A 13,631-nucleotide genomic window follows, 5' to 3' on the forward strand; every position below is an offset into this window, starting at 1 on the left:
TGCTCGAAAGGTTCAAGTGGTTTGGCCCCAAGTGCTGAGGATGGCTCCATGGCCTCGCCTCAGGAGCTGAAATAGCTCTGTTGCTGAGCAATGGAGCAGTGGTCCCAAATGGGGAAGAGCATTGCCCTATAGGGGGCTTGCCGGGTGAATCTGGTCAGGGGCGCATGTGGGAGTTTGTCTCTGCTTCCCTGCCTCTCAGCTATCACTTAATTAAAAAAGAAAAAGACCATAGTGATAAAAAATAGATTTTAGCACTTAAACTCTTGTTATATACAATAATATAGGACAAGTGGTGGAATATTTATTCTATGGAAGGATTATGAGTGTAAAGATACTGACTACTGAAGCAGGTACAACAACAGAAAATGGGAAGTTTTTTTTTCTGTAAACTTCTCTGGTATCCATGTAAGTATAGTTTATTTTAGAATTTTTTTTAAGCAAGTGATGGAGAGAGATGAGAAACATCAGTTTTTTGTTGCTGTACCTTAGTTGTTCATTGATTGCTTTCTTATATGTGCCTTGATTTGGGGGCTCCAGCTGTGCCAGTGACCCCTTGCTCAAGCCAGTGACCTTGGACTCAAGCCAGCAACCTTTGGGCTCGAGCCAGAGACCACAGGGTCATGTCTATGATCCCATGCTATGAAGCCAGCAACCTTGCACACAAGCTGGTGAACCTGCGCTCAAGCCATCGACCTTGGGTTTTCTTTTTTTTTTTTTTTCCTAACCCCCCCCCACCACCAGTTCCACCGTAATGGTGATTTTTTTTTTTTTTCAGAGACAGAGAGTCAGAGAGGGATAGACAGGGACAGACAGACAGACAGGAACGGAACGGAGAGATGAGAAGCATCAATAGTTTTTCGTTGCGCATTGCGACACCTTAGTTGTTCATTGATTGCTTTCTCATATGTGCCTTGACCGCAGGCCTTCAGCAGGCCAGATAACTCCTTGCTTGAGCCAGTGACCTTGGGTCCAAGCTGGTGAGCTTTTGCTCAAATCAGATGAGCCCATGCTCAAGCTGGCGATCTCGGGGTCTCGAACCTGGGTCCTCGGTATTCCAGTCCGTCACCACTCTATCCACTGCTCCACCGCCTGGTCAGGCGACCTTGGGTTTTGAACCTGGGTTCTCCGTGTCCCAGTCTGACACTATCCACTGCGCCACCACTTGGTCAGGCTCAACACTCAATCTTATATATATTTTTTATTATTATTATATAGGTGGGGAGGCGAGAGACAGACTCCCACATGCATCCTGACTAGGGTCCACGTGGCAAGCCCTCTCTGGGGCAATGCTCTGCCCATCTGGGGCATTGCTCAGCAATCGAGCTATTTTAGCGCCTGAGGTGAGGCCATGGAGCCATCCTCAGGGCCTGGGGCCAACTTGCTCAAACCATTCTGAGTCATGACTATGGGAGGAGGGGAGAGGAGGTGAGAGAGAGACAGAGACAGAGAGAAAGGGGAGGAGGAAGGGTGGAGAAGCAGATGGTCTCTTCTCCTGTGTGCCCTGACTGAGAATTGAACTTGACACTTCCACACACTGGGTTGAAGCTCTACCGCTGAGCCAACTGGCCAGGGCTTTATATTTTTTTTACTTACTTAAAAAATTTTCCTTGTTTGTTTTCATTCATTTTTTTAAAAAATATTTTTTTAACTGAATTTTTAGAAAGAGGGGAGAAGACGGGGAGGAGCAGGAAACATCCATTTGTAGTTGTTGCTTCTCATATGTGCCTTGGCCAGGCAAGCTTAGGGTTTTGAACCAGTGACCTCAGCATTGCAGGTCTACACTTTATACATTGCGCCACCACAGGTCAGGCCCCTTGTTTGTTTTCTTGTATTTCTTCTCCTTAGTAAATTTTTATTTAAATCTTTCTTGAGTACCTTTTAACTTAGTTTTTATATTTAATATGATTTTGTCTTTTTCCTTCTTAACTATAATGAACCCTTCATCTTTTTGTTGAAGGTATTTTTTCATATCCCAAAATACTAATTGAGACTATTTAGTTCAGTTTAAAATAGTTTTCTTCTGATTTGTTGGTATATAGGAAGGACTTTCTTCCTTTTTTTTAGACTCCCACATGTGCCCTGATCGAGATTTACCCAACCATCTTTGGGGCTAATGCTCAAATCAACCACTGGCAGTGGGAGGGGAAGAGAGAGAAGGGGTAGAGCAGGGGTCTCAAACTCGCGGCCCGCGGGCCGCATGCGGCCCGCCGAACAGTTTTGTGCGGCCTGCAGACTAATCCACGAAGTTCAAAATATTTTGGATAAAATTAAGTAAGCCTAGGGGCCTACTTGTATTTTTCATTTCTCTAGCATCCTAGCTAGATATTAGCTTAGTTAACAGCAGTTGTGATGTGAACTACAGTTTCTGGTCGTTTTGTGACACTGAGTAAACTGCATGTACGATTGTGCTTGTTGTACTGATTTTTTTTTGTTTTCAACTGCAGTGAGAAAAGTGTTGCGTAACAGTTGCCTTTTGTAGACCTAGTGCGGCCCACATGCTGAGTTGAGTTTGAGACCCCTGGTAGAGGGAGGGGAAGAGAAGCAGATGGTCGCTTCTCATGTGTGTCCTGACAAGGGATTGAACCCGGGATGTCAGCATGCTGGCCCAGTGCTCTGTCCACAGAACCAGCAGGCCAGGGTCAGAGAATGTCTTTTTAACTGAAATGTGTAGATTGGATTTTTTAAAAATTTCTTTCTTAAATTATTTACTCTACAACAGTGGTCGACAAACTCATTAGTCAACAGAGCCAAATATCAACTGTACAACGATTGAAATTTCCTATTTTTTTTTTCTTTTTTTTTTTTTTCTGAAGCTGGAAACGGGGAGAGACAGTCAGACAGACTCCCGCATGCGCCCGACCGGGATCCACTCGGCACGCCCACCAGGGGCAACGCTCTGCCCACCAGGGGGCGATGCTCTGCCCCTCCGGGGCGTCGCTCTGCTGTGACCAGAGCCACTCCAGCGCCTGGGGCAGAGGCCAAGGAGCCATCCCCAGCGCCCGGGCCATCTTTGCTCCAATGGAGCCTTGGCTGCGGGAGGGGAAGAGAGAGACAGAGAGGAAGGAGGGGGGGTGGAGAAGCAAATGGGCGCCTCTCCCATGTGCCCTGGCCAGGAATCGAACCCGAGTCCCCCGCACACCAGGCCGACGCTCTACCGCTGAGCCAACTGGCCAGGGCCCCCTTTTTTTTTAATAGAGATAGAGAGTCAAGAGAGAGGGATAGATAGGGACAGACAGACAGGAACGGAGAGAGATGAGAATCATCAATCATTAGTTTTTCGTTGTGACACCTTAGTTGTTCATTGATTGCTTTCTCATATGTGCCTTGACCGTGGGCCTTCAGTAGACCTAGTAACCCCTTGCTCGAGCCAGCGACCTTGGGTCCAAGCTGGTGAGCTTTGCTCAAATCAGATGAGCCCACGCTCAACCTGGCGACCTTGGGGTCTTGAACCTGGGTCCTCCACATTCCAGTCCGATGCTCTATCCACTGTGCCACCGCCAAGTCAGGTGAAATTTCTTTTGAGAGCCAATTTTGTTTTTTTTGTATTTTTCTAAAGTTGGAAATGGGGAGGCAGTCAGACAGACTCCCGCATGTGACTGACCGGGATCCACCCGGCACCCCCACCAGGGGGTGATGCTCTGCCCATCTGGGGCATTGCTCTGTTTCAACCAGAGCCATTCTAGCGCCTGAGGCAGAGGCCACAGAGCCATGCTCAGTGCCTGGGCCAACTTTGCTCCAGTGGAGCCTTGGCTGCAGGAGGGGAAGAAAGAGACAGAGAGGAAGGAGGGGAGGGGTGGAGAAGCAGATGGGCACTTCTCCTGTGTGCCCTGGCCAGAAATCGAACCCGGGACTCCTGCACGCCAGGCCGATGCTCTACCACTGAGGCAACTGGCCAGGGCCTGAGAGCCAGATTTTTTAAACTTAAACTATATAGGTAGGTACATTCCTTATCGAGGTAGCGCCCTCATGTGGTATTTTGTGGAAGAGCCACATTCAAGGCGTTAAAGAGCTGCATGTGGCTCGTGAGCCGTGGTTTGCCAACCACTGCTCTAGAGAAAAGGAAAGGAGAGAGATAAAGAGAGAAACATCAGTTTGTTTTTGTATGTACCCTGACCTGGAATGAAACACACAACCCTGTTTTGGTTTTTTTTTTTTTCTTTTTTTCTTTTTTTGCACCCTTCCGAAGCTAGAAACGGGGAGAGACAGTCAGACAGACTCCCGCATGCGCCCGACTGGGATCCACCCAGCACATCCACCAGGGGCGATGCTCTGCCCACCAAGGGGCGATGCTCTGCCCCTCCGGGGCGTCGCTCCGCCGTGACCAGAGCCACTCCAGCGCCCGGGGCAGAGGCCAAGGAGCCTTCCCCAGTGCCCAGGCCATCTTTGCTCCAATGGAGCCTCGGCTGCGGGAGGAGAAGAGAGAGACAGAGAGGAAGGAGGGGGGGTGGGGGGTGGAGAAGCAAATGGGCGCCTCTCCCATGTGCCCTGGCCAGGAATCGAACCCGGGTCCCCCGTACGCCAGGCCGACGCTCTACCGCTGAGCCAACCGGCCAGGGCCTGTTTTGGTTTTTTTTTTTACAACCTTTGGTATGATGCTCTAACTAACTAAGCTATCTTGCCAGAGCCAAAATAATTTCTTATAGGAGACTTACGTGGAATTGGTTTGAATCTTTTTATTTATTGGCATTTAATATGTTCCTAACTCAAAATCACACTCCTGCCTGACCAGGCAGTGGCACATGGATAGAGCATCGAACTGAGATGCGGAAGACCCAGGTTCGAGACCCCGAGGTCACCAGCTTGAGCGCGGCTCATCTGGCTTGAGCAAAGCTCACCAGCTTGGACCCAAGGTCGCTGGCTCGAGCAAGGGGTTACTCGGTCTGCTGAAGACCCACGGTCAAGGCACGTATGAGAAAGCAATCAATGAACAACTGAAGTGTCACAACGAAAAACTAATGATTGATGCTTTTCATCTCTCTTTGTTTCTGTCTGTTTCTATCTATCCCTCTCTCTGACTCTCTGTCTCTGTTAAAAGAAAAAAAAAATCACACTCCTGTCAATTTAGTGATTTTGAGATTTCTTCAATGGATGGTGATGTTACTAGTCATGGTGAAGTGGAGATGGGGTTGTTTTTCTTTTCATTTTTTTTTTTAAGTGAGGAGAGGGAAGGCAGAGAGGGACTCCCACATGCACCCCAACCCGGATCCACCCTGTAAGCCCCTACCCAGCAATGCTCCATCTGGAACCACTTGGCAACCGAGCTTTTAACATTATTCTTTTTTTTTCTTTTTTCTTTTTACAGAGACAGAGAGAGGGATAGATAGGGACAGACAGGAACAGAGAGTGATGAGAAGCATCAATCATTAGTTTTTCATTGTGCACTGTGACACCTTAGTTGTTCATTGATTGCTTTCTCATATGTGCCTTGACTGTGGGCCTTCAGCAGACTGAGTAACCCCTTGCTCAAGCCAGAGACCTTGGTTCCAAGCTGGTGAGCTTTTGCTCAAACCAGATGAGCCCGTGCTCACGCTGGTGACCTCGGGATCTTGAACCTGGGTCCTCCACATCCAATTCCGACACTCTATCCAGTGTGCCACCACTTGGTCAGGCGGCAACCGAGCTTTTTTTAGCACCTGAGGTGAGGCTATGGAGCCGTCCTCAGCACCTGAGCCAAACTTGCTTGAACCATTCAATCAATGGCTGCTGGAGGGGAAGAGAGAGAGACACACAGAAGGAGGACAGGGAGCGTGGAGAAGCCGATGGTTGCTCCTCCTGTGTACCCTGACCAGGAATTGAACTTGGGACTTCCACATGCCGGGATGACGCTGAGCCAACTAGCCAGGGCTTGTTTTTCAAGATTGTGCAATCCCCCCTTTTTTTTCTTCACTACCCACAAGTTCTGAGAACTGGGTCCTATCTAGTTTTATTTATATTACTTGTAGATTTTATGGTTTAGATCAGGAGGGTACCGTTATCCTCTAGACCCAAAGTCTGTATATAGATTTTTGAAATTATTACTTCATACATAGGTGGAATATAAAACTGAAACTAATGGACAAATATGTGGCAACAGAAAGTGATTTGACTTTGGGTGACGTGCACACAACATAATCAGCTATTCAAATGCTATAGAGATGTTCACCTGAAATCTATGTACTCTTATTAATGTCATTCCATTAAATTTAATTTCTAACTAAAAATATATAAAAAAACTTTACTGCAGATAGCAAAGAAGAATTATATTAATATTAAATAATAATAATAAACAAGTAAAAATAGTACTACCACTGGAAAAGACCTTTTTGTCTTTTATTGTCTAATTTATCCTATTGAGTATTTAGAAGACATATGCAGTCATGATTATTGGTTGTTTAAAAATTTACATGCTACCCATTTTTCATTTGAGGTCTTAACTGTAATATAGTTGTGGGGAGATGGTATTTTTAGAGAGAGGGATAGCCAGGAAGGGAGAGATGAGAAGCATCAACTCATAGTTGGGGCACTTTAGTTGTTCATTGATAGCTTTCTCATATGTGCCTTGATTGGGAGCTTCAGCTGAGCCAGTGACCCCTTGCTTAATCCAGTGAACTTGGGCTGAAGCAACCTTTGGGCTCAAGCCAGTGACCATAGGCTTCAGGCCTGCAACCTTTGGGTTTAAGCCAGTGACCTTGGGGTCATGTCTATGATCCCACGCTCAAGCTGGCAACCCTGCACTTAAACTGGTGAGCCTGCACTCAAGACGGCAACTTTGGGGTTTTGAACCTGCATCCTCAGAGTCTCAGGCCAATGCTCTGTTCACTGAGCTACCATCTGGTCAGGCTCACCTGGAAAATTTAATTGAACATTTATTGTTTCAAACATTTGTGGCATCTAAAAGCCTGTGCTTGAAGATGAACAGTGAAACCTATTGGTAATACCTTTGTTTTTCAGGTTGCTGGAGAAGCCAATATGATTCAGCTATCAGAAGCATTGAGCCGGTACAGGAACAGGTCATGTTTTATTAAGGAAGCCCTTTACAGACTCTTTACAGAGACGTTTTCAATGAAGGTAACCATGCCTGCTCTTTTAAAAGTAAGTACACCTCAGAAAGGAAGTTTTTATTATTACTTCTTACTTGATTCAGTTAAAGTTGTTCACTGGATTCATTGATTACAGTGACTTACATATTTCATTCTATAGTGAATCAAAATGCCCTCATAGAGAAAGGAAAACAGTGTTAGGTTTAACTGCCAGACCATCTCTTATTTTGAAAATCTGAATTAATTAGAATTATCATCCAGCATTTTTTTTTTTTTTTTTGTATTTTTCTGAAGCTGGAAACGGGGAGAGACAGTCAGACTCCCGCATGCACCCGACCGGGATCCACCCGGCACGCCCACCAGGGGCAACGCTCTGCCCACCAGGGGGCCATGCTCTGCCCCTCCGGGGCGTCACTCCGCTGCGACCAGAGCCACTCTAGCGCCTGGGGCAGAGGCCAAGGAGCCATCCCCAGCGCCCAGGACATCCCTGCTCCAATGGAGCCCTGGCTGTGGGAGGGGAAGAGAGAGACAGAGAGGAAGGAGGGGGGGGTGGAGAAGCAAATGGTCGCTTCTCCTATGTGCCCTGGCCGGGAATCGAACCCGGGTCCCCCGTACGCCAGGCCGACGCTCTACCGCTGAGCCAACCGGCCAGGGCCCAGCATTTTTAAATTAATATGAGGAAAGGATAATAGGACCATTGTACTACAGTGTGTCCGTAAAGTCATGGTACACTTTTGACTGGTCACAGGAAAGCAACAAAAGACGATAGAAATGTGAAATCTGCACCAAATAAAAGGATGTGCCCTCCAGCATGTGCGCATGTGCAGATGATGATGTAACACCGTGTATACAGCGGAGCAGCCCACAGCCGTGCCAGTTGAGATGTGAACAGTACAGAGGAAAGTTCAGTGTGTTCTGTGGCTTGCTAAATTAGAATCCATGCAATGTGAATATCGGCGCGTTTATAACGAAGTGCCACCACATAGGAATAACATTACTCGGTGGGATAAGCAGTTGAAGGAAACCAGCAGTTTGGTGGAGAAACCCTGTTCTGGTAGGCCATCAGTCAGTGACGAGTCTGTAGAGGCTATATGGGATAGCTACCTAAGGAGTCCTAAAAAATCTGTGCTTGAGCCCACATTGAACTGCACTGAATAGGTGTGAAACTGGGAGAGTTTTCCTTTTATTTGGTACAGATTTCACATTTCTACCGTCTTTTGTTGCTTTCCTGTGACTGGTCAAAAGTGCACCATGACTTTACGGACACACTGTATTTCACCTAAAACAAGACTGACTTATCTATAAATATGAATTCACTTTGCCCTAAACATTATTTCTTATTTATTTATTTTTTAAAAGCTAACATCTGGTTTTCTGCAAAGATAACAATAACAATATCCCCAGTAAGAACAGAACAAAATAACAGTAATTGAAGGTGGCTAAATCTCCCATTTAAAGTATTTTATGACTGAAGTAAAATTACCAGTATTGATAGGGCCAGACCTTGCTTTGGCTTATGGAAGGGTTTATTTATTTTAAATGTAAGTATTAAGTGGTTTGGGAAAGAAAACCATAATTATTTAAAATTAAATAAAATATGAAAATGAAGAGTCTTAAAATCACCTTGTTTTTATTACTGTAATTCTTTGTAGTTTCTTAAAAATATGACTTATTTATGTACCATGGGAGGTTAGGTTTAATTAAAAGCAATATTATATAAAGAAAAAACTGGACTTTTGTTTTCCATCTGTAATGAGATTTAATTAGATCTTCTGAAAGTCCTTTTTTCTTATCTAAGAATCTGTAATTTTTGAAAGTCTTGTTTCTTTTGGTTTCTCCATTCTTAAATTGCAAATGATGGTAATCCAGTGAAATCCTAAGAGTAGCTTAGCAATATAGAAAAGGTCATTTTCCATAGTAAAAGTAAGTGTATGTCAGGTCTGCCTCTAGGCTCCATGAGTTCATGCAGCTGTCAAACTGAGGGGTTCTGGTCTTTTAAGGTCATGGTTTATGTGAGTATCCGAAGACCTATCTCTGAGGTGGGTAGGGATGATTATCACTATTTGAGAGACAAAACAGACCATATTGTCCCTGAATGTTAGAGCAGGTGTGATCTAGATGTGTTGCAACACCTTAATTTTACATTTATGTTCTAAGTCTTCCACAATCTGTTGTTTAGTTACTGTTCTAATGCTACATTTTACTTTTCAGATTCTTTCAGATTCAGATTTCTTCTGTGTGATTGCATTCCATTCCTTTGTCTACCTTGTGTTTTTCCTGTCACATTTCCCTTCCCTAGGAAGCTCCTCTTCATTCCATCCCCACCTCCATCTGCTTCTCTCCATATCCTATTTGAGACCCTTGCCTAAATGTGTTCTCAGAACTAAGCCCTTTGATTGCATACCAGAAATAATTACTCCTTTCATAACTACCTTAGACGGCACTTCATTCCTCTTTTATGGTGACTTTTTCCGTTTTTTATTGAATTTATTGGGTGACACTGGTTAACAAAATTATACAAGTTTCAGGTACACAATTCTGCAATGCATCATCTCTGTACACCGTATTGTGTGTTCATCACCCCAAGTCCAGTTTCCGTCCATCACCATCTATGCCCCCTGTACCCTCCTCCACCTCTCCATGGTGGGGTTTTTTCCCCGCTTTCATGTTTTGGCATCTTTCACAATGTTGTTTGTTTATATACCTTATTTCCTTCACAAGGTTTTATGCTAAAGAACTGAATATAAGTGATACATGTTTGTGTCCCCTGTAGTGCTTATCACAATGTTTTACGTGGAGTGAAGCTCAGTAAATGATTATGAAATTACAGATTAGGAGATGGTGGTCCAGAGAAAGGAAGTGACTTACCTAAAGTCATGCAGCTAGTTCACGGCTGCATTTGGATTAGAAGGTATTGCTGGTGTTCTAAATATAAATGTTGAGGATAGGGAAAATCTGTTCCTTTCTTTCCCAATAAGAAAATATTTTTGCCAACTGACACAGGGACAAGACAATATAAAGAATGATAATGTTGTTGTAAGCCACTAAAATCAAGTTCGTCTTCAGTTTATAGCTATAGGAATGAGGAACCATCCATTGGATTTGCCAGTGCAGTTCACAGCCAGTGCCTGTGCCCTCAACTTAACACACCAGGGCCTGGCCAGGGGAATGCCTGTTCGTCTGTTGTCAGAGGTCACCTGTCTACTGTTCAAGGCTCTGCAAAATTTCCCCCATTACCAGCAGGTAATTTAAATTGAATACTTGACTGGGTCTTACTTTAGGACAGATATATGAAAAATATGTATTATTATTATTATTTATCCATCTGAGAGAGAGAAACAGAGAGAGAAATAGAGAATAAAGAATTAATGTTTGTTTTAAAAAAATAGGAAATATAGATAAGGAATATCGCTTAAGTTAAAAAAATTCTCAGAAACCAATTACCCAGAAACACTTATTAACACTTTCAGTACACTCTTGTAGGCTTAATATTATATGTGAAAATTAAACTGAATTGAACCACAGTTCTAAATATAAAAGTTAAAACCATAAAAACTTCAGAAGAAAACATAGGAGAAAATATTTGTGACCTGTAGACAGTTTTCTTGGGACACAAAAAGTGTACCCATCATAAAAGAAAAATAAATTAGAATTCCAAAAATTAAACTCAAGCACACCTGAAAAACATTAAAAGTGAAAAGGTAAGCCTGACTAGGCGGTGGCGCAGTGGATAGAGCTTCAGACTGGGATGCAGAAGACCCAGGTTCGAGACCCTAAGGTTGCCAGCTTGAGCGCAGGCTCATCTGGTTTGAGCAGAGCTCACCAGCTTGGACCCAAGGTTGCTAGCTCAAGCAAGGGGTTACTCAGTCTGCTGAAAGCCCACGGTCAAGGCATATATGAGAATGCAATCAATGAACAACTAAGGTGTCGCAACGAAAAACTGATAATTGATGCTTCTCATCTCTCTCAGTTCCTGTCTGTCTGTCCCTATCTATCCCTCTCTCTGACTCTCTGTCTCTGTTAAAAAAAAAAAAAAAAAAAAAAGTGAAAAGGTAAGCGCTGGTTGGTATCACATGGATAGATTGTCATCCTGCAGTGCCAGGGTTGCCAGTTCCATCCCAAGGTCACAGATCTCAAGGTCACCAGCTTACTCGTGGGATTGCCAGCTTGATCCCCAGGGCAGTGGCTGGTTTGATTCCTGGTCAGTGCACATACGTGAAGCAATCAGTGGCACAACTAAGTGGAACACTGTGTTGATTCTTCTCTTTTTCCCCTCTCTCCTCCCCCCCATCTTCTTCCCTCTCTAAATAAAATAAATAAATAAATAAATAAATAAAATATGTAAAGGTAAGCTATGGACTGGGGAAAATGTTCATTATACAGGGTATGGCAAAAGTAGATTTATAGTTGTAATTGCACGAAACACAGTTTATTCTTGTATTATTAATTATTGTGTTATTTTCCATATGAACAGCTGTAAGCTTACTTTTTTTTTTTTGTATTTTTCTGAAGCTGGAAACGGGGAGAGACAGTCAGACAGACTGTCTGGGATCCACCCGGCACTCCCACCAGGGGCGATGCTCTGCCCACCAGGGGGCGATGCTCTGCCCCTCCGGGGCGTCGCTCTGCCGAGCCACTCTAGCGCCTGGGGCAGAGGCCAAGGAGCCATCCCCAGCGCCCGGGCCATCTTTGCTCCAATGGAGCCTTGGCTGCGGGAGGGGAAGAGAGAGACAGAGAGGAAGGGGGGGGGTGGAGAAGCAAATGGGCGCTTCTCCTATGTGCCCTGGCCGGGAATCGAACCCGGGTCCCCCGCACGCCAGGCTGACGCTCTACCACTGAGCCAACCGGCCAGGGCCTGTAAGCTTACTTTTTTCCCACCCTGTATATATGATGAAAGTCTTTTATTTTTTTATTTTTTTAATTAATTTATTTATTTTGTGACAGAGACAGAGAGAGGAACAGACAGAGTGGAAGGGAGAGAGATGAGAAGCATCAATTCTTTGTTGCGGCTCCTTAGTTTCTCAGTGATTGCTTCTCTATGTGCCTTGACCGGAGGGCTACAGCAGACCGAGTGACCTCTTGCTCAAGCCAGAGGGGCTACAGCAGTCCAAGTGACCCCTTACTCAAGCCAGCAACCTTGGGTTCAAGCTGGTGAGCCTTGCTCAAACGTGATGAGCCTGCACTCAAGCTGGCGACCTCGGAGTCTTTTGTTGTTGTTGTTTTTTATTTTTATTTTATTTTATTTTATTTTTTTAAAATTTTTATTTTATTTATTCCTTTTTAGAGAGGAGAGAGACAGGGAGAGAGACAGGGAGAGAGAGAAGAGAGAGACAGAGAGAGAGAAGGGGGGAGGAGCTGGAAGCATCAACTCCCATATGTGCCTTGACCAGGCAAGCCCAGGGTTTCGAACCGGCAACGTCAGCATTTCCAGGTCGATGCTTTATCCACTGCGCCACCATAGGTCAGGCCTGTTGTTGTTTTTTACAGAGACAGAGAGAGAGTCAGAGAGAAGGATAGACACGGACAGACAGACAGGAATGGAGAGAGATGAGAAGCATCAGTCATCAGTTTTTCGTTGCAACACCTTAGTTGTTCATTGATTGCTTTCTCATATGTGCCTTTTCTGTGGGCCTTCAACAGCGGAACCTCTTGCTCAGGCCAGCGACCTTGGGTCCAAGCTGGTGAGCTTTTTGCTCAAGCCAGATGAGCCTGCACTCAAGCTGGCGACCTCGGGGTCTCGAACCTGGGTCCTCGGCATCCCAGTTCGACGCTCTGTCCACTGCGCCACCTCCTGGTCAGTCGACATCGGGGTCTTGGACCTGGGTCCTCTGCATCCCAGTTTAGCGCTCTATCCATTGTGCCACTGGCTGGTCAGATTGACGAAAGTCTTTTATACAGAATGTTAAGACTTCTTAATGCAGTAACATAAGACAAACCAATTTTGAAAGGCAAAAGATTTGAGAAAACATTTCATCATAGAAGATAGCAGATGACAAATTAGCATATGAGAAGATGCTTAGTATCTGCAGTCATCAGAGAAATGCAGATTAAAACCCCAGGAAGGGCCCTGGCCGGTTGGCTCAGAGGTAGAGCGTCGGCCTGGTGTGCGGGGGACCCGGGTTTGATTCCCAGCCAGGGCACATAGGAGAAGCGCCCATTTGCTTCTCCACCACCCCCCCTCCTCCTTCCTCTCTGTCTCTCTCTTCCCCTCCCACAGCCAAGGCTCCATTGGAGCAAAGATGGCCTGGGCGCTGGGGATGGCTCCTTGGCCTCTGCCCCAGGCGCTAGAGTGGCTCTGGTCACGACAGAGCGACCCCCGGAGGGGCAGAGCATCACCCCCTGGTGGGCAGAGCATCGCCCCTGGTGGGCGTGCTGGGTGGATCCCGGTCGGGCGCATGCGGGAGTCTGTCTGACTGTCTCTCCCCGTTTCCAGCTTCAGAAAAATACAAAAAAAACCCAAAAAAACAACCCAGTGAGGCCTGACCAGGTGGTGGCGCAGTGGATAGAGCATTGGACTGGGATGCCAAGGACCCAGGTTCGAGACCCCGAGGTCGCCAACTTGAGCACAGGCTCATCTGGTTTGAGCAAGAAGCTCACCAGCTTGGACCCAAG

The 13,631-nt window shown here is 45.5% G+C and overlaps 2 protein-coding genes across 2 annotated transcripts in view; one reads left to right on the forward strand and one right to left on the reverse strand.

Annotated features, from left to right (window-relative positions):
* ECHDC2 (enoyl-CoA hydratase domain containing 2) overlaps positions 1 to 13,631 on the reverse strand; it is a 234,551-nt gene that overhangs the window by 163,991 nt on the left and 56,929 nt on the right. The gene's annotated exons all lie outside the window — the stretch shown is intronic.
* The window catches only part of ZYG11A (zyg-11 family member A, cell cycle regulator), a 65,001-nt gene that overhangs the window by 22,673 nt on the left and 28,697 nt on the right, over positions 1 to 13,631 (forward strand). Inside the window, exons 4-5 of the mRNA XM_066376334.1 lie at positions 6,931 to 7,071; positions 10,086 to 10,262. Coding sequence (XP_066232431.1) covers positions 6,931 to 7,071; positions 10,086 to 10,262 — 318 coding nt within the window. The remainder of the gene's footprint in view (positions 1 to 6,930; positions 7,072 to 10,085; positions 10,263 to 13,631) is intronic.

Source organism: Saccopteryx leptura, chromosome 3, assembly GCF_036850995.1.
Source record: "Saccopteryx leptura isolate mSacLep1 chromosome 3, mSacLep1_pri_phased_curated, whole genome shotgun sequence".
NCBI classification, from domain to species: Eukaryota; Metazoa; Chordata; class Mammalia; order Chiroptera; family Emballonuridae; genus Saccopteryx; species Saccopteryx leptura.